This window comes from Oncorhynchus nerka, linkage group LG3 (assembly GCF_034236695.1).
Source record: "Oncorhynchus nerka isolate Pitt River linkage group LG3, Oner_Uvic_2.0, whole genome shotgun sequence".
Lineage (NCBI taxonomy): Eukaryota > Metazoa > Chordata > Actinopteri > Salmoniformes > Salmonidae > Oncorhynchus > Oncorhynchus nerka.
This window is the reverse complement of record NC_088398.1, coordinates 49,146,081-49,168,196: the sequence shown is the minus strand read 5'-3', so window position 1 is coordinate 49,168,196 and position 22,116 is coordinate 49,146,081. Positions and strand designations below refer to the sequence as shown.

Sequence of the window (22,116 nt, the reverse complement as noted above, 5' to 3'; positions counted from 1 at the left end):
CACTGAATGAAAAGGTTTTTAGGACACAGTATTACCCTCTGTTTTGCTGGTTGAGCACTGATCCTAATGTAATCATAGTTTTTAGAAATATCTGAAAATTATTGCCATTTACACCAATGGTGGAAAATATGAAATGCTTCTATGACCTATAACTCAGTTATAGCCCACAGATAAAATCATGGTGAACAATTCAATACACTAGGAGTGTAGTCTTTCAAGTATGTCATCTTTCAAAACATTTCAATCATAAAAGACATTTGCTCTCGAATACATTTGGTGCCAGGAATTTTATTCAGATTAAAGGAACATAAAATGACAGGGGCTAAACTATTTTCCCAGATGTCAGACTACAGTTAATTTTTATGTCTAGTAATTTTTCAAAATTTGATGTATTATGTAGCCTTTATCTTATATGTGTTAGTATTTACTACATTTATCACCTAGCTGGTTGGTCAAGTGGGCCCTGAACCCTAACTACCTTCTGGACAGTGCTCAATAACTTTGGTTAGCCTTACATGCTGACCAGACCGGACAAAAAACAAAACAAAAAAAAACATGCTGACCAGACCGGACATGTTGCGAGCGTCGCAAAATACATTTAGAAATCCATGTTATTCAATTATTGCACCCACACTGCGCGCCAACGAGCGCCTGCGACGCCAAGGGCTAAAATAGAATGCATTCCTATTTCTGACGCAGATCGTGCTGAAAGTCATCTCCTCATTGATTTATAGAAGCAGATACCCACGTGCCATCTCCTCATTGGTTATACCCACGTATGTGATTGAAAGATGAACAATAGCAAGCTAGCTACATAGGACAAATTAACGTTAGCTAGCAAGTGCAAGCTAGCTAGCTAAATTGCCATGTTTAATGTTTTTCGACCTGTCCCCAAATTAATGTAATTGGTTCAGAGTTTGTTTTGATATTTTAACCTGCGTGTCGTGATCGCGTTTGGTGTGGGGGGGCAAAATACATTTGGTAGCGCGCGTGCGCCCGATGGCACTGCCGGTTTGGGTTCCGTGTTAGCCTCAATCTGCCATGTTCTCAGCTGCTATAGTATCTGAGGGGGATCTCTCATGCTCTGATCCCATGTTTAGGATAAATAAATCCTCCAAAAAAAGGAATCAGAGCTATCCTCCTCCCTGTCAGCCACCATCTAAGATGATTCCCACACACACACACACAGACAGACACACACACACACAGACAGAATGCATGCTTAAACCCTGCATGGCCGAAGGGAGCAAAAGGGAGGTGTCGGAATCTGGCACGCACGCTCCAGCGATCTGCGTTTGCCGCCGGTCCCTGCAATCCCATCCAACCCTGTGCCTGCTACCCCCAAGGGCACGATGGGGGTAGTGCTTCTGGTGATGACTTTAATGGTCACGATTGGTCCTCACAGTGACGTTTTTATGCATTTTTATATGGAAATGCTGGCTGCCTCACCCCACCCCACCCTTGCTAAATAATCCTGTATTTCTGCATGAAATCCCTTTGCACCTCAGGGTGATGTGTGTGTGGTGAGGGGAGTGTTATGCACTTCAGTGTGTTTTTTCCGGGATACACACAGGATTTATAAAGCTGTGGTGGTGATTTTCCACTTAGATTTCGGAGAGAATGAATATGTGCTGTAGTCGCCCTATACTCTGGCAATGTTGTCAGTGACGTTGAGGATGTAAAGTTAAATTCTACATGTAAGGGCGTTGTGCTAAATATTAGAAAAGCCAACAACAACAATGAGCCAGGGGAAAAAATTACCTTCTAATATGTACCTTCTTATTATGTTCCAATATTCACTTTTTGTCATGTTGTTTTGTTTCCAGGCTGAAATGGTGTTTCGGTTTAATGACAAAGCCTATCTGAGAGTCTCCAGTCAGACATGTCAGGTCGTGAAATGACTTGTCAACATTCACAGTGTCATTACTGTGTTATTAATTCCTGAGTGGTTTGGTGCGTTGGGGATTCCCTGTCACATCAGTGTGTGGGGGAGAGAATGGTGACATTAACCCTTTCAGTTAATGTCTGCCATTGAGGTGGAATGGTGTCAATAACCTGAATACTCTGAAAGGGTGGGCGAAAGGTATAGACGAGGAGAGATTTGATCGTCAATGGGTCCATTTTGCAATGCATGGCGGTAAGATTGGAAATCCCCCCCCCGGAGATGTGGTTGAAAATGTGTTGTTTCGTGTTCTATTCCAGATGAGATGTTTGTCTTCTGTTAGCTGTTGTTATGCCATACAGTAATGGTCCATTGTCTATCCACATAATTGTTTAAAATTCTGTGAAAGCTTGAATAATGCTCGGTGCTTGGCAAGAGTCACACACTAGGTCAGAGATGTCAATATGTCATCTAAACATTTAGGATTTGTTTACTAATTTAATGCTGCCAATATATATTGGTTTTCCATTAAATGTTTTGTTACAATGGGTCACAATTTTGCTTTCAAGGAAGATGTATTTTTGTCATTGGTCTAAACTTCTGTTTGCCTTTCTCAAACATTTACTTCCTACTGAACTCCATATCTACCGTCTTTTACTTTTTTTTGAGGTTTTATGGTGTTTAAAAAAACGACATAGCACGTTTTCTGCTTAAGATATGACTTGTATTTAAGAACGAGAGAGGGAGCAAGATATTGACTGATTGGAAAGTCTGTGGGCGAATGATGAGTGTGGCAAATAACTTACTACCCATTGTGGGCAGCTTAATGGAAGAATGAGATGGAGGACATAACATTTACTGTAATAAACTGGAAATAATGGGGAGGAGATTTGTTGGAAAAGAAATTGCACGGGAACACAGTTATATTATATCGATGTATCCTCAGCATTTTAGGCTGCAATTTCCTTCCATCATCATCACTCATATTCTTCCTTGCTTCTGCCATTAATTTACACTACCAGATAGTTTGTGATGAATATTTTACAAAAAACCTATTGGTATGTCGTCAGGTCAGTTTACCATAACTGATACAACTGGTCAGATTTCTTTTGTTCCACAGGAAATGAATAGACTACACTTCCCAAAATCCAACTGGTCTTTTCCTCTTTCCCTGCCAAGGAGGCCTTCATTGTCAATCTCAATGATTTCCCCCTCATTTACCTATTCTTACTGCAGTTATCTTGTCCTTGATTATTATCATTCATTTTTCTCTCCTCAGATTCAGAATAGCCTATCCATGAGTGTGCTACTGGTAGAGGCGTTCTACGGTGGCTCCCACAAACAGCTGATAGACCTGCTTAGAGAGAATGTGGACGACTGCGTGTCCTACACACTGCCGGCTAAGAAATGGCACTGGAGGGCCAGGACAGCAGCCCTGTACTTCATGCAGGCTATCCCGGCTAGCCCCTCATACAGGTATACATAGAAACATGACTGTTAGAATTGATACAGTGCTGATTAAGATTGCTAGATAATTGTTTTTGTGAAATATACAGTACCAGTCATTGCGATGGTTTGAGTGCAGTTGGATCGGAAAGGGAAGGAAAAGCAGCCAACAAGTGCTCAGCATATGTGAGACCTCCTTCAAGACTGTTGGAAAAGCGTTCCAGGTGAAGCTGGTTGAGAGAATGCCAAGATTGTGCAAAGGGTGGATCATTTAGAATCTAAAATATATTTGATTTAACACTTTTTTTTGGTTACTACATGATTCCATATGTGTTATTTCATAGTTTTGATGTCTTCACTATTATTCTACAATGTAGAAAATAGTAAAAAAAATAAGAAAAGCCCTTGAATGAGTAGGTGTGTCCAAACGTTTGACTGGTACTGTACACTGCTTTTTTTGTTGGTCTTTCCAACATGTTGTTTGTGAGCTCTGTAAAGGGGAAATCCAATTCCTCTGTTTTGGCACAGTGAGATGGAAAGTGGGCCATGTGGTTGTCAGCCATTTTTCAGGTACCCTTGTATCACTCACTCGTGGACTTCTGAGATTGGGATTCCATTAGGTCATTGACTTCCACAGAGAGGATTTAGGTCATATGTAATGAGACACAGCTGCTTGAAATGTCCCCAACCTTTCACTCTCTATTTTTCGGTGTCAATATGTTTTCCGTTTTATCTTGCACATTACTTTTAGGGGAATAACCCAATGTGTAAAAGTACTTAGCTATCTTTTCTTTTTGCTTTGGAATGACTTTGTAAGTTTTATTAGGGAAACCCAGTTCAATTAGATACTATCCTGCCATTAAACCAGAGGGTGCACTATGATTATTATTCATCATTTTATTTGATGATAATTTCTGCTTTGCAGAAACGGGTTTGATTCAGGACTTGGTGAGTACTTCACAGATGATTGGCAAATATAGGGCGATTTACTATACGTTTGGTGAAGCGATGCATGATGCTGCGGCTCACCCACACACAGGGCTAACGCTCAGATGGGTGTGTACTTGTCTGGTTTTGATCCCTCTCTGTCATCTCTGCAACACCGCAGTAACAGTCGTTACTGGAGAACACAGTGGGCGAGCCATGTCACATATAGAGTAGAATTCCAACTTCAAAAAGGTCATCAGTCAAAATGAAGACAGGTAGTCAAATCGATAGTGGCTAGCAGAGGTGTGCATTCAAGTCTGACTGTTGTTACAAATGTCATGACTTGAGAGTCAACTTGATAGAAAGTACAATAATTTCAGATTTGACTTGGAGCTTCAAAACTCGACTTTGATTTGAGACTGATGACTTGAAATCATCTCGCCAGGTTTTGTAACGTTTTGTCACATATTCTGCGGACAGAGTCTCCTTGGATTGTTCTCCACGTAGCCAGAGACAGTATTGCAGTTGCAAAAAAATGATTGGCTGGTGAAACACACTCAGCCCTCTGATTGGACCAGCAAACTGTCAATCAAAACAGGTCGGATGAGCTAGCGCAATGGGAAGGTTTTGGGTGGTGCAAGTGGGAAGTTTTTTCATACATATTTTAATAGGCTACATAATATTATAGCCTACCATTTGTATTTGATATTTATACCTTTGCTTATTCAATCTGGTCACTAACATTGGGCTACGGCATTGCATCAAATGATTGTTTCAAAAACATCAAATTTGTGCTTCAGAAAGAAAAGTTTGCATGCAAAGGCGGCTGCACATATCCAGATAGTGACCAGAAAGCGCTTGTTTATTTTCTTCCGGTTTTGCCTGGCAAAAACAGAGTAGCCTACCTACAGTTGAAGTCAGAAGTTTACATACACTTATGTTGGAGTCATTAAAACTAGTTTTTCAACCACTTCACAAATGTATTGTTAACAAACTATAGTTTTGACAGGTCGGTTAGGACATCTGCTTTGTGCATGACACAATTAATTTTTCCAACAATTGTCTATAGACAGATAATTTCACTTATAATTCGCTGTATCACAATTCCAGTGGGTCAGAAGTTTACATACACTAAGTTGACTGTGCCTTTAAACAGCTTGGAAATTTCCAGAAAATGATGTAATGGCTTTAGAAGCTTCTGATAGGCTAATTTGAGTCAATTGGAGGCGTACCTATGGATGTATTTCAAGGCCTACCTTCAAACTCAGTGCCTCTTTGCTTGACATCATGGGAAAATCAAAAGAAATCAGCCAAGACCTCAGAAAAATAATTGGAGACTTCCATAAGTCTGGTTCATCCTTGGGAGCAATTTCCAAATGCCCGAAGGTACCATGTTCATCTGTACAAACAATAGTACGCATGTATAAACAACATGGGACCACACAGCCGTTATTCCGCTCAGGAAGGAGATGCGTTCTGTCTCCTAGAGATGAACGTACTTTGGTGCGAAAAGTGGAAATCAATCCCAGAACAACAGCAAAAGACCTTGTGAAGATGCTGGAGGAAACAGGTGCAAAAGTATCTATATCCACAGTAAAACGAGTCCTATATCGACATAACCTGAAAGGCCGCTCAGCAAGGAAGAAGCCACTGCTCCAAAACTGCTATAAAAAAAGCCAGGCTACGGTTTGCAACTGCACATGGGGACAGAGATCATACTTTTTGGAGAATTGTCCTCTGGTCTGATGAAACAAAAGTAGAACTGTTTGGCCATAATGACCATGGTTATGTTTGGAGGAAAAAGGGGGAGGCTTGCAAGCCGAAGAACACCATCCCAACCGTGAAGCACGGGGGTGGCAGCATCATGTTGGTGTTTTGCTGCAGGAGGGACTGGTGCACTTCACAAAATACATGGTAGCATGAGGAAGGAAAATTATGTGGATATATTGAAGCAACATCTCAAGACATCAGTCAGGAAGTTAAAGCTTGTTCGCAAATGGGTCTTCCAAATGGACAATGACCCCAAGCATACTTCCAAATATGTGGCAAAATGGCTTAAGGACAACAAAGTCAAGGTATTGGAGTGGCCATCACAAAGCCCTGACCTCAATCCCATAGAAATTTGTGGGCAGAACTGAAAAAACGTGTGCGAGCAAGGAGGCCTATAAACCTGACTCCGTTACACCAGCTCTGTCAGGAGGACTGGGCCAAAATTCACCCAACTTATTGTGGGAAACTTGTGGAAGGCTACCCAAAACGTTTGACCCAAGTTAAGCAATTTAAAGGCAATGCTACCAAGTACTAATTGAGTGTATGTAATCTTCTGACCTACTGTGAATGTGATGAAAGAAATAAAAGCTGAAATAAATCACTCTCTACTATTATTCTGACATTTCACATTCTTAAAAAAAAGTGGTGATCCTAACTGATCTAAGACAGGGAATTTTTACTAGGATTAAATGTCAGGAATTGTGGAAAACGGAGTTTAAATGTTTTTGGCTAAGGTGTATGTAAACTTCCGACTTCAACTGTACATTAATATTATTCATTTAAAGTGCTAATTAGCAATCTTCTACTGACACATCTTTGCCACAACAATGGGCTACCTGGTGATGTCATAGATCATGTTCATATTTAAAATGGGCCTAGTTTTGGTGGATTCTAATTCTTTACCTCAGTGGTAGTACTGGCTATGACTAAAGATAGCTAGCTGTAACATCGCACTACCTTCAATATTTATGCGATGAAAATGTAACATTCTGGCAAATTAATTATGATATTTATTCTGAAGAAAAAGGCTACATGCTTTCTATTCCGATCATTCAACCCCCGCTGCATGCTGGGAGGTCGTATGATCCTGCTTGCTATTGACTCCAAAAAGTGACAGTATGACATGATAACGTTATACCTAATTGATATTGATTGCTATCATGAATGACTCAGCTCAAAATGCAGATGTAAAACACAGTTTATTTCTGTATCTTGCACTTTGAAAATGCATCACCGTTTATGGCTGTAATGACAGGCTACATTTGTGTGCGTGTTCGCCGTGTGGGCATGGGCGTGTGCGGGGTTGTAAACTTGAAGTTTGAACCACTCATTTTTGGGGGTCGCGGGTCAAAAACTTGACCCGAAAACCACTGAACTAGCGAACTGATTGCTGATTTGCTGTGCATCGCAAACTTCAAATTGTAGAGAGATTGTAGGATTGCCATAAATGAATTATGCAGCTCCAAATTTGTTTGGTCAATAACAGTTGTAGAAAAAGTACCCAATTGTCATACTTGAGTAAAAGGAAAGATACCTTAACAGAAAATGACTCTCAGTAAAATACTACTTGAGTAATAGTCTATAAGTATTTGGTTAAATATACTTATGTATCAAAAGGAAATGTATTTGCTAAAATATACTTAAGTATCAAAACTAAAAGTATACATTATTTTAAATATCTTATATTAAGAAAATCAGACGGCACAATTTTTTATTTTTTAAAATAAATGTATGGATAGCCAGGGGCACACTCCAAACACATAATTTACGAACAAAGCATTTGTGTTTAGTGAGATCAGAGGCAGTGGATAACCAGGGATGTTCTCTTGATACCTGTGTGAATTGGACCATTTTACTGTCCTGTTAAGCATTCAAAATGTAATGAGTACTTTTGTGTGTCATGGGAAATGTATGAAGTAAAAAGTACATGATTCTCTTTAGAAATGTAGTGCAGTAAAAGTTGTCAAAAATATATATAGTAAAGTACAGATACCAAAAAACTACTGAAGTTGTACTTTAAATATTTTTACTTAAGTAATTTACACCATTGGTCAATAATATGAACAGTTAACTTTGCAAGATCACCAGCAATGGGGCTTCAAGCAACAATTACTAGCATTGACATACTGGTCTTTTGGTAAGTCAACATTGCCTGAAATGGATAATTTACTTATGAAGCTCCCATTTGGAATTTGTTGTTCAAATAAATTATTACGTAGGTCTAATCAAAATGCATTGTAGACAAAATAACTTGTTCTCTGGTAATCTCAATAAATAAACTTAGATTTGTATTTGAACAACTCATTGCCTTTATTTTTTTTACTTGACTTGAAAAAACCTGCGACTCGACTTGCTCTTTGAATGCACGACTTGGACTTGACTCAAGACTTAACAGTTCTATTTGGGACTTGACTAGGATCTTGTGACTTGAGACTTGAATAATTGTGTCTTGTCCCACCTCTGGTGGCTAGGTACATTATGGAATGTCATGTGGCTAAGTAATAGCTCATACAGTAAGTAACTAAGCATAACCCCCTTTCTCAGTTCTGCTGTTTTGGATTCTGGAGAATGGGATATTTGCTGTTCCCTCTATGGGATGACAAGTGGTAATTCAGCACATAACAAATCAAAATGTTCTACTTATTTATATGAAAAAGGTAAATATATATATTTTTTAAATCCATCTCCCACTAAAGGGATACTTTAGCCCTGCAGTTTCAGTGCGTCTAATTCTTAACTACACAGGATGTCCCTGTGGAATATTCTTGGCATGAAAAAGGTAAAAATAGAGAACTCTCATCTGGTTTGAGTCAGAGCCCCCGCATTACCGACAGAGTTTAGGGGGTGAGGGTGATTTCTGTAACATGCAGTCCTGTAGGCCTCTTTTAGTTTTGATCGAAGGCCCAAACAGGCTAGGAAATTGGGCTAATCCCATGTCTGAGAGGCACACGGGGACGTGATCTTAGCGATGGCTCGTGGACTCAACCACATCAAAGATTCCTCGCTCATGGGTTAAGGGGACTGACTGACTGATGAAGGGATGGGCCAAGGCTTGAAGTGGAGGATGAGGTCACATAGGGAGATGATGGAGCTTCAAAGCTTCATCGCTGAGCACGCAACAGATACAGAGATGCCGCAGAGGGAGACGGAGAAAGAGATATACTTTTAGAGACAGGGCTGCGGTGGAAATGCGGCATTGTCTGAGAGGCTGCAGCAGAGCTGGGCAGGGCTGGGTGGATTATCCTGCTTGGGAAATTATTAGATTTGGGTGATGTTACTATTTTACCTGCTGGTTACGATAAATGGGTCATATTTAGCAGGATTTATCCCTTTGATGGATAAAAGGCATTTTAGTGGTTGGCATTGGAAGCAGTGGGGACATTCAAGTCTGATATGGCTCGGCTAAAAAGAGAGCTATCCCTCACCTCCCAGGGTTTCATTTTAGTCCGACCTTAGTAAGCAGGAAGATATGGTAGTAAGGCCCAGCGTTTGTTAGACATAATTGTTCAGTGCATTCTGATGTATTCAGACCCCTTGACCTTTTCCCCATTTTGTTACGTTACAGCCTTATTCTAAAATGGATTAAATAGATTTCCCCCCTCATCAATCTACACACAATACCTCAAAATGACAAAGCAAAAATAAGTGTTTCGACATTTTTGCAAATGAATAAAAAATAAAAAACTGAAATCACGTTTACATAAGTATTCAGACCCTTTACTCAGTACTTTGTTGAAGCACCTTTGGCAGCAATTACAGCCTCAAATTGTCTTGGGTATGACGCCATAAACTTGACACACCTGTATTTGGGGAGTTTCTCCTATTCTTCTCTGCAGATCCTCTCAAGCTCTGTCAGGTTGGAAGAGGAGCGTTGCTGCACAGCTATTTTCAGGTTTCTCCAGAGATGTTTGATCGGGATCAAGTCTGGACTCTGGCTGGACCACTCAAGGATATTCAGAGACTTGTCTCGATGCCGCTCCTGTGTTTTCTTGGCTGTGTGAGGTCCTGAGTGCTCTGGAGCAGGTTTTCATCAAGGATCTCTCTGTACTTTGCTCTGTTCATTTTTCCCTCGATCCTGACTAGTCTCCCAGTCCCTGCCGCTGAAAACATTCCCACATCATGATGTCGGGTCTTGGTCACCTCCCTGACCAAGGCCCTTCTCCCCCGATTGCTCAGTTTGGCCGGTCAGACAGCTCTAGGATGAGTATTGGTGGTTCTTTCAATTTAGAATGATGGTGGCCATTGTGTTCTTGGGGACCTTCAATGCTGCAGACATTTCTTGGTACCCTTCCCCAGATCTGTGCTTTGACTTGTCTCGGAGCTCAACGGACAATTCCTTCGACCTCATGGCTTGGTTTTTGCTCGACATGCACTGTCAACTGTGGGACCTTATATAGACATATGTGTGCCTGTCCAAATCATGTCCAATCAATTGAATTTACCACAGGTGAACTCCAATCAAGTTGTAGAAACATCTGAAGGACAGACAGGATGCACCTGAGCTCAATTTTGAGTCTCATAGCAAAGCATCTGAATACTTATGTAAATAAGCTATTTAAATTTTTATACATTTGCAGCATTTCTAAAAACCAGTTTTCGCTTTGTCATTATGGGGTATTGTGTGTAGATTGATGATGATTTTTTGTTATTTAATCCATTTTAGAATAAGGTTGTAACGTAACAAAATGTGGAAAAGAAATCAAGGGGTCTGAATACTTTCTGAATGCACTGTAATTTGCAGATAGATTAACCCACCATCCTAACCCCCTGTGCTGTGTTCTGGTCCTCAGGGTCCTGTTTGCCAGTTCTGTGCTGAACCTGTCTGAACTGGTGGCCCTGCGTCCTGACCTGGCCACACTGAAGAAGGTGCTCTACTTCCACGAGAACCAGCTGGTCTATCCAGTCCGCAAGAGCCAGGACAGAGACTTCCAGTACGGATACAACCAGGTTCTCTCATGGTAAAGACCAGCCAGGCCTTGAGTGTGCAGTACACAATGTATAATACAGTACACTGGTGCACAGTGAGAGCACGTTATTATCCCAGTTAACAGTAGGAACAAGAGGTCGTAACAAGCAAAGACGATGAGCAACGAGCATAATTGCTCTGTTTGTTTGTGTATTTAAAATAAACAAACAACACACTATACATACGGTAATAGTTTGTCTTAATGAGCATGTCTGGGGCGCAACATGATTGGTTAATTACGGCAGGCCGACATGATGCTCTCTGGGTAATTGAAGTCACTCTTGTCGAGCGACTGGGCTGTCATTAATCAGAAGGCAAACAGTAAAGAGAGGGGCACTCTAAAGAAAAGTGATTGTTGTTGATCTGCATAGGGCAACGCGTCAATAAGTCAGTTCTGCAAGGCCCACTCAATCTACTTTAATGGCATTAACCCAGTCAAATATGGCAGCATTAAATAATACGCTACTCAAAGGGAATGGATCATTAAGAGATGTTTGATTGGATTCAAGCCAGATTGCTTTGCTAATTTGAATTATAATGCATGGCTTTCGTTCTAATGAAAGAGAATGGGAGCCATTTAAGACTGTACTGATAAATGCAGACTATGCTGAACTGTTCCATGTGGCACACACTGAATCTGCAAATGAAGTAGTGTCACTTTGTGTGTGTACGTACGCGTGTGTGTGTGTGTGTGTCACTGACTGTGTGTGTACCCTTCTTTTCCTTTCCCCCCAGCTTGGTGGCAGATGTGGTGGCGTTCAACTCTTCTTTCAACATGGAGTCTTTCCTGTCCTCCATTTCGTCCTTCATGAAGATGATCCCCGACCACAGGCCCAAAGACCTGGACAAGCTCATACGCCCAAAGTGTCGGGTCCTCCACTTCCCCATCCAATTCCCCCATGTCACAAGGTCAGTGTCATCATCCCTGGCTACAGTAATTTGCCTTCTAGGGATAACCAGGCCACTGATTAAATAAAGCAGAGTGGAGAGAGAAAGAGAAAGAGAGTTGCAGGCTTTTAATCCGGCCCAGAGAGCTGATAGGGTTTGGGAGCATGGTTAATAGCAATCTGACTGACTGGAGAGAAGTTAGTTGTGTAAGAGTCGAGATTAGTAGTGTCTACAGAGCTTTAATATCCTGTTTCGTGTTTTCGCTAAGGCCTATCTGTCACTCTCGCACGTTCCGTAGCCTATGTATACATTACAGATGTTGATGTATTCATTACAGATGTTGATGCGTCCGTGTGAAGTGTTTGGGTGAGATGGAAAGAGGTGGCAACCTTTTTAGGAGGAGAGGGGTTTTTCTCTATCTCATTGGATTGACTTATGTGCTTCATCAGTATAGGTAACATATCAAATAAAAATAATAATTATTTAATTTGAACATTGCGGTTAAGGATATATTGAATGTATTATGAATTATTTCGACTAAAGCCCCAGAAAATATCCATTGTTACCTCAAATTGTACTTAGAAATTCACTTCAGCTAATACCGAACAATGAGTTTACATTTGTAAGTAAAATAACATGCATATAGATTAGAGAACTGTCATTGTGGATCGATTGGATCCAGGCGTCTCTATATAAGCTGTTGTCTCGGCTCAGTGATGAGGGGTGGTTCTTTTTTATTGCTCTGTTCCAAAACAATGCGCTAGCTGCTAAGTGCTCCAAACCTCGACGCAACAGAGAGGGTCTGCTTCCTATTACAGACCAAATCAACAGCAGCCACTTCTTCACATGAAAACGACGGCATCATAGCCGTTTAAATTTGAATATTAACGTTGAAACACCAAAGGTATTTAGACAAAAGTCATTTTTTCTAAGTGTTGACCACACAGGTGTGTGCTTGTCAATCCAATGTTGGTGTTGCTGCTTGAACATTTCTCTCATGTATCACAGCGGGAATTTCTTCCTTGATATTCCATTTTAAGCGAAACCATAATGCCCATATTTTCATGAGGGCGGCATGGCATTTATTGAATAGAAATTCATAAACATATGATGCAGTTTTTTTTGCGATTCCTGTGCTTCCTTTCAAGCCTTGCCATTCTTCGGGGGTGACCGAACACAGTGGAAAAGATGAAAGCAGTCTCCGCCGCTCACCCAAGTGCACATATTGTTCTGAGCATACTCTTGTGGCATATTATAGCTAATTATTTAAGCCTACGTCTCCCTGTCCATGAAAGTTGTGTGTGAGAGTGTTTGTGTGACCCTGCCTGCAGTAATTGTGTCACGCAGACTTTATTTTATGGCCTTCCCAATTAGAGCGAGTGTATTATGTGATTTGAGTCCACTTTATGCTGGAAGCGCATATTCCCTCACAGTGACAAGTTTAACATTCAACATCATCATAATGCATTACCACACAACTAGACAGATTCTGTGCCAAGATTAAGAGTAAGGTTTGTTTCGATAGTATTTAGAGAGTATTTTTTACTCTTTAAATTTTAAGTACATTGAAAGCAATGATGCAACTACAGTTTCTGAGCAGTGTGTGTGTTTGTGTGCATCTCCACATGTTTCCCTGTATATTCGCTGCGGTAAGAAATACTGAAAGTGAACTGCCATGGATGACGCAGGCCTCTCGCCCAGAGTGTTTTTCAGCTCATTTTCAGATGGTAATTTGCCTGATCCAAAGCAAACTCACAGAGTGTAAGTAAGCGATTATATGCATGGCCGACAATCCCCCAACATGCCCGCGGTCCTTTTCCAAACACAGTTAGTCCAGCTCTTTGAAAATATAAAACGCTCAGAGAAACAAATAGTGTAGAAATACCAGAAGATTTTTCTGTATAGGTATTTTTCTGTCGCTCTGTCGCTCTCAGAAATGTCCACTCGGTCCAAGCTCTGGAGAGTTTCTGGTGTTACTAAGAGCCCAAATGAATTTGCAAATGCACAGATAAAAAATCTCAACAACCTAAAAGCCCTTTTTTTCAGGCTGCACAACTGGTGGGTTTGTGAAAGCAATGGAGGGCTCTTTGTGGTTTGTGTGTTTGCAGTATCCATCTATCAATCGGCTTTTGAGAGGTGGACTTTTGTAATTTAATAGCGATTGACCTGAGCCTGCAGGAACCTGCGGTGAGATACAAAGCCATCACATTTATCATCGTGGAACAGCGGGGCATTGACTTTCTTTGAGTATTGTCAATCCGCTGGTGTGTGTGTGTGTGTGTGTTGCGTATTGACAATATTCAAATATATATTATATATATACTGTGGGTGGGGAATGGAGAGGAGGTCATAAAATGTGCACGTGATCAGCAGATGCCAAATTCTGGCAGGCCTTGCCCGGGACCCCACTGCAGTTTCCCCCATTCACACCAGTTCTTTCTGAGGCCTTTGTGTGGCTGTCAGGTTGTCAGACAGCGTGTGTTCCTTTTCCTCTTGAGAACAGAATGCCGTCAGGTGTTCAAGGGGGAGGGAAACCAGATTGATCATGATTAGTATATTGTTAATTCATTTTCTCTCATGTAATATCTGCATTAAAAAAGGAATGTGGAAGGAATCAAGGGAATATAGGCTTCTATGGAACAGGTTCTCCATTGTTAATGTTAAGAGACAAAAGGAGGGATTCCTTTAATGTTCTTCCATGAAAAGATATTAATGCAGGTTTCAACTCCGCTTGAAAGCGTTGTACATTCTTTAGGACCTCCCCACTGATGGCCGGTTTTCATTAAGTCCCTTAACTCGCTACAGATAACTGAAGATACTTTTAAGTTGATTGGGAAAAGGTTGTTCTTTTTTGGCTACTTTTAAAAGACATTGATGTGGCTCTGTGTGAAGAAGCAGGCAGTCAACTCAGGTCTCAAGTGACTGACTCCTGGAATGAGTCTTCTGGAGGAGCAGATGGCAGGATATCCTGTTTGAAACGTTCCTTTGACAAAGTTCAAATGCAACTGGACGTTTTCGCAACTGATTGAAGATGGTAACAGGAGGACACATATAATCTGTTTAGTCCAACACGATCCATAATAACCTCATCAGATATATTCTATTATACAGTTCATTTTGTGTTTCACTGTTTGAACGACTGATGAGACAGAAAAATGTAGACTTTTGGATGAATACTGTTTGTGCGAAAAATGGAGAGGTTAACCGGTTTGCTTTGATTTCTGATTTGTGTCTAAGGGCAGAGAGAGATTGTTGTTGTATCATCCACCCCACATAGAAAACCTATGAAGAACAAACAACCCCAAGGAGTGTCGAAGGTTTTCTAGATTATCGACATCCGAAGGCATTTGTTGCCACGAGCCTTGGTAAAGCTTGGTGAGACTGTTTAGCCGTGGGACTGTGGGGACTAATTGGAAACATTAAAGCGATGGAGCAGAGGAATTTGAAAGGCATTGCCGTCTGGGTCGACTGGCTTGAGGAGACTGTTAAACAGGTGTGTTGTAGACAGAAACAAGGATTGATTGATGTTTGGAATTGATTTACCATTAGATCAACAGGGTGATCATTTTGCAATAATTGAACAAACATCTACCAAATAGAGACGGAAAGAAAGAGAAATGCTGTAGTACAGTCCTTCATGTGGTTATTTAGTCTCTTTATGATATGTAGAAAAGTGTAAAGAATTCTTGCTACATTGTCTGCTTGATTCCATTATTTGTATTATCAAATTGATGATACATACCCCCTCTCTGTGAGTTTAGTTCAGATGATTCACCACGTTCTCTCTGACTTTGTTCATGGATAGACTTTCAACTGATCCCAGATATTTATCCCCTTGTTTACCACTAATGAAAATCTAGAACAATATGTTGTGTTCAACAGATTTATATGACCATGTAATCTGTTGTGTACTCCAATCTAACCTCTAATCTTGATCATGACACCGTTTAGATACAGCCTGAGATGATGAGGTAAATCTCCCTAAACCTCACTCACCCAGCCACCCAGCCCAGCCAGCCAGCAAGCCCTGTTCTGCTCTGGCCCGCGGGGGTCAAATCCGTTGTCACCCTTTGCCTCCTGAGTCTGTCATCCTCAGATGACCTGACGCTCATCCCACAATCTCCTCTTTGACTACTCTCCAGTCAGCGACCGGCGGTCACCCTGCCTGTGAGGCGGAGGGGGAAGCCTAGCTCTCCTAATCAAACCACCCCTGTATAAGCTCTTCTGTGACGTGATGAAAACAGCTGTTGGTCGGTGGGCACCTTTTTTCTATTTACCTTGATTTTACTTCTGTCCTCCTTTATCCTCTTATATCTTCCAACTCCCCATCCTGTCATTCTACTCCCCCCCCCACAACTCCAGTTTAGTTCACCTGACATGTAGCTTGAGTACAGAACAGTATGCAATAAATGCTCAGCACAAAGTATGATGACAGTGCACAGCGAAACTGGAGGTACGGTAGTGCCTCAGCTTTCAGTCGCTCATGTGCCAGGAACGACCGCAATTGGGTCCATATGGTGGCTTTGAAGTTCGGGGAACTAACCGTGATGAATAGGAACGAATTAAGGATCAAACCCTGCATTGGTGATTTATCCTTAATACCAAACTTTAGCTAACACACATTGGCATCTGTTCAGTGGTGACATAATCAAGAAAAATGGGTGTTTTCAAAACAAGCTACACAATGCAATAATCTCCTAACTAGGGGAGCTTTGCCTCAGCCAAAGCTGATAGAGGAGGATATTGAAAATGATCACCTATTTATTTCTACATTTAGCACATGGCTCGTCTGCAATGTGCGTCACACATTCTCAATAACAAAATTGTTACTGAGAATGTGTCCATGACAAACCCTCCAAATACTGATATATCTGAACTAATCCCAATAACACTAACAATAAGTACTGTTATGTTACTTTCATGTTCATTTTAGTTATACATCTACAACCTGTAGTCCCACAGACTACATCTACAACCCGTGAATTAAACTTGGATCTCACACAGACAACTTCCTTTCACCAGAAACTGTCATAGTTTGACACTAAGCATTTCTACTTTTCAAACTTTAGCTAACTTCAATATACACAGATAGATTAATCAAATGGCCACCGGACCATTTACATTGACCCCCCCCCCCCCCCCCCCATTTATTTTGTACACTGCTGCTACTCGCAGTTTATTATCTATGCATAGTCACTTCACCCCTACCTACATGTACAAATTACCTCGACTAACCTGTACCCCTGCACATTGGCTCGGTACCGGTACCCCCGTATATAGCCTCGTTATTGTTATTTTATGGTGTTACTTTTTATACTTTTTTTAAACTTTAGTTTATTTGGTAAATATTTTCTTAACTCTTCTTGAACTACACTGTTGGTTCAGGGGTTGTAAGTAAGCATTTCACGGTAAGGTCTACACTTTGTATTCGGCACATGTGACAAAAGTTTGATTTGATATCTGTCCTGTGCCTTATTGTTCTGAATGTTTATCCCATTACACAAATGAGATTTATACCCCATACTTTACATTTAGAAGGACAATGACAAGCATTTGACCATGATGGGTCCACAGAGCATGACGTCACGGTACCCACAGAGTGTTTTAATTGGAACAGAATGACTTCTGAGTCTTGTCCCCTTGGGATGGATGGTGCTTGCGTGTCACAATGAAAGGCGCTAATTTTGTTCTGTGTTTCAACTAGGGTTGCAAAGCTACCAGTAATTTACACAAGTTACCGGAATCTTCAGTCATTTTGGTAAATTACCAGAGCCACTGCCCGTTCACCCCGCTATCATCCAGAAGGCGAGGTCAGTAAAGGTGCATCAAAGCTGGGACAGAGAGACTGAAAAACAGCTTCTGTCTCAAGGCCATCAGACTGTTAAACAGCCATCACTAGCACATTAGAGGCTGCTGCCTATAGGCATAGACTAGAAATCACTGGCCACTTTAAGGAATGGAACACTAGTTACTTACATAATGTTTACATATCTGGCTTTACTCATCTCATATGTATATACTCTATTCTATACTATTCTACAGTATCTTAAGTCACTTAATGTTTACATATCTTGCATTTCTCATATGTACAGTTGAAGTTGGAAGTTTACATACACTTATGTTGGAGTCATTAAAACTCGTTTTTCAACCCCTCCACAAATTACTTGTTACCAAACTATAGTTTTGGCAAGTCGGTTAGGACATCTACTTTGTGCATGACAAAAGTAATTTTTCCAACAATTGTTTACAGACAGATTATTTCACTTATAATTCACTGTATCACAATTCCAGTGGGTCAGAAGTAGAGGTCGACCGATTAATCGGAATGGACGATTAATTAGGGCCGATTTCAAGTTTTCATAATAATCGGTAATCTGCATTTTTGAACACCGATCATGGCCGATTACATTGCACTCCACGAGGAGACTGCGTGGCAGGCTGATGTTATGCGAGTGCAGCAAGGAGCCAAGGTAAGGTGCTAGCTAGCATTAAACTTATCTTATAAAAAACAATCAATCTTAACATAATCACTCGTTAACTACACATGGTTGATGATATTACGAGTTTATCTAGCTTCGATACAATCGATTCGGTGCCTGTTAATTTATCATTGAATCACAGCCCACTTTGCCAAACGGGTGATTTAACAAGCACATTCGCGAAAATAGCACTGTCGTTGCACCAATGTGTACCCAACCATAAACATTAACTCCTTTCTTAAAATCAATACACAAGTATATATTTTTAAACCTGCATATTTAGTTAATATTGCCTGCTAACATGAATTTCTTTTAACTAGGGAAATTGTGTCACTTCTCTTGCGTTCTGTGCAACAGAATCGGGGTATACAGTGGGGCAAAAAAGTATTTAGTCAGCCACCAATTGTGCAAGTTCTCCCACTTAAAAAGATGAGAGAGGCCTGCAATTTTCATCATAGGTACACTTCAACTATGACAGACAAAATGAGAAAAACAAATTCAGAAAATCACATTGTAGGATTTTTTATGAATTTATTTGCAAATTATGGTGGAAAATCAGTATTTGGTCACCTACAAACAAGCAAGATATCTGGCTCTCACAGACCTGTAACTTCTGCTTTAAGAGGCTCCTCTGTCCTCCACTCGTTACCTGTATTAATGGCACCTGTTTGAACTTGTTATCAGTATAAAAGACACCTGTCCACAACCTCAAACAGTCACACTCCAAACTCCACTATGGCCAAGACCAATGAGCTGTTAAAGGACACCAGAAACCAAATTGTAGACCTGCACCAGGCTGGGAAGACTGAATCTGCAATAGGTAAGCCGCTTGGTTTGAATAAATCAACTCTGGGAGCAATTATTAGGAAATGGAAGACATACAAGACCACTGATAATCTCCCTCGATCTGGGGCTCCAGGCAAGATCTCACCCCGTGGGGTCAAAATGATCACAAGAACGGTGAGCAAAAATCCCAGAACCACACGGGGGGACCTAGTGAATGACCTGCAGAGTGCTGGGACCAAAGTAACAAAGCCTACCATCAGTAACACACTACGCCGCAAGGGACTCAAATCCTGCAGTGCCAGACGTGTCCCAGTGCCAGACGTGTCCCCCTGCTTAAGCCAGTACATGGCCAGGCCCGTCTGAAGTTTGCTAGAGAGCATTTGGATGATCCAGAAGAAGATTGGGAGAATGTCATATGGTCAGATGAAACCAAAAAATAACTTGTTGGTAAAAACTCAACTCGTCGTGTTTGAAGGACAAAGAATGCCGAGTTGCATCCAAAGAACACCATACCTACTGTGAAGCATGGGGGTGGAAACATCATGCTTTGGGGCTGTTTTTCTGCAAAGGGACCAGGACAACTGATCCGTGTAAAGGAAGAATGAATGGGGCCATGTATCGTGAGATTTTGAGTGAAAACCTCCTTCCATCAGCAAGGGCATTGAAGATGAAACGTGGCTGGGTCTTTCAGCATGACAATGATCCCAAACACACCGTCCGGGCAACGAAAGAGTGGCTTCGTAAGAAGCATTTCAAGGTCCTGGAGTGGCCTAGCCAGTCTCCAGATCTCAACCCCATAGACAATCTTTGGATGGAGTTGAAAGTCCGTGCTGCCCAGCAGCAGCCCCAAAACATCACTGCTCTAGAGGAGATCTGCATGGAGGAATGGGCCAAAATACCAGCAACAGTGTGTGAAAACCTTGTGAAGACTTACAGAAAACGTTTGACCTCTGTCATTGCCAACAAAGGGTATATAACAAAGTATTGAGATAAAATTTTGTTATTGACCAAATACTTATTTTCCACCATAATTTGCAAATAAATTCATAAAAAATCCTACAATGTGATTTTCTGGATTTTTCTTTTTCTTTTTTTGTCTGTCATAGTTGAAGTGTACCTATGATGAAAATTACAGGCCTCATCTTTTTAAGTGGGAGAACTTGCACAATTGGTGGCTGACTAAATACTTTTTTGCCCCACTCTATGCAGCAGTTTAGGCCGCCTGGCTCGTTGTGAACTGTGAAGACTATTTCTTCCTAACAAAGACAGCCAACTTTGCCAAACGGGGGATGATTTAACAAAAGCGCATTTGCGAAAGAGCACAATCGTTGCACGAATGTACCTAACCATAAACATCAATGACTTTCTTAAAATCAATACATAGAAGTATATTTTAATAAACCTGCGTATTTAGTTGAAAGAAATCCAGGTTAGCAGGCAATATTAAATTAGGGAAATTGTGTCACTTCTCTTGCGTTCATTGCACGCAGAGTCAGGGTATATGCAACAGTTTGGGCCGCCTGGCTCGTTGCGAACTAATTTGCCAGACTTTTACGTAATTATGACATAACATTGAAGGTTGTGCAATGTAACAGGAATATTTAGACTTATGGATGCCACCCGTTAGATAAAATACGGAACGGTTCCGTATTTCACTGAAATAATAAATGTTTTGTTTTCGAAATGATAGTTTCCGGATTTGACCATATTAATGACCTAAGGCTCCTTTTTCTGTGTGTTATTATGTTATAATTAAGTATATGATTTGATAGAGCAGTCTGACTGAGAGGTGGCAGGCAGCAGCAGGCTCGTAAGCATTCATTCAAACAGCACTTTTGTGTGTTTGCCAGCAGCTCTTCGCTGTGCTTCAAGCATTGAGCTGATTATGACTTCAAGCCTATCAACTCCCGAGCTAGTTAGCGGGGTGCGCGCTAATAGAGTTTAAATCGGTGACGTCACTCGCTCTGAGACCTTGAAGTAGTGGATCCCCTCTGCAAGGGCGGCGACATTTGTGGAGCGATGGGTAACGATGCTTCATGGGTAACTTTTGTCAATGTGTTCTGGTTCGGGCCCAGGTAGAGGCGAGGAGAGGGATGGAAGCTATACTGTTACACTGGCAATACTAAAGTGCTTATAAGAACATCCAATAGTCAAAGGTATATGAAATACAAATGGTATAGAGAGAAATAGTCCTATAATTCCTATAATAACTACAACCTAAAACTTCTTACCTGGGAATATTGAAGATTCATGTTAAAAGGAACCACCAGCTTTCATATGTTCTCATGTTCTGAGCAAGGAACTTAAACGTTAGCTTTTCTACATGGCACATATTGCACTTTTACTTTCTTCTCCAACACTTTGTTTTTGCATTATTTAAACCAAATTGAACATGTTTGATGATTTTATTTGAGGCTAAATTGATTTTATTGGTGTATTATATTAAGTTAAAATAAAAGCGTTCATTCTGTATTGTTGTAATTGTCATTATTGCAAATAAATAAATCCATTTAAAATATCAGCCGATTCATCTGTTTCGGCTTTTTTTGGTCCTCCAATAATCGGTATTGAAAAATCATAATCGGTCGACCTCTAGTCAGAAGTTTACATACACTAAGTTGACTGTGCCTTTTAAACAGCTTGGAAAATTCCAGAAAATTATGTCATGGCTTTAGAAGTTTCTGATAGGCTATTTGACATCATTTGAGTCAATTGGAGGTGTACCTGTGGATGTATTTCAATGCCTACCTTCAAACTCAGTGCTTCTTGGCTTGACATCATGGGAAAATCAAAAGAAATCAGCCAAGACCTCCACAAGTCTGGTTCATCCTTGGGAGCAATTTCCAAACGCCTGAAGGTACCACATTCATCTGTACAAACAATAGTACGCAAGTATAAACACTATGGGACCACATGGCCGTCATACCGCTCAGGAAGGAGACGCGTTCTGTCTCCTAGAGATGAACGTACTT

General features: G+C 40.9%; 1 protein-coding gene across 1 annotated transcript in view; it reads left to right on the top strand.

Annotated features, from left to right (window-relative positions):
- Window positions 1-22,116, top strand: part of gtdc1 (glycosyltransferase-like domain containing 1) — a 46,179-nt gene that overhangs the window by 1,686 nt on the left and 22,377 nt on the right. The window contains 3 exon segments of the mRNA XM_029635216.2: window positions 3,162-3,358; window positions 10,816-10,983; window positions 11,727-11,900. Of these exon segments, the coding sequence (XP_029491076.2) occupies window positions 3,162-3,358; window positions 10,816-10,983; window positions 11,727-11,900 (539 nt within the window).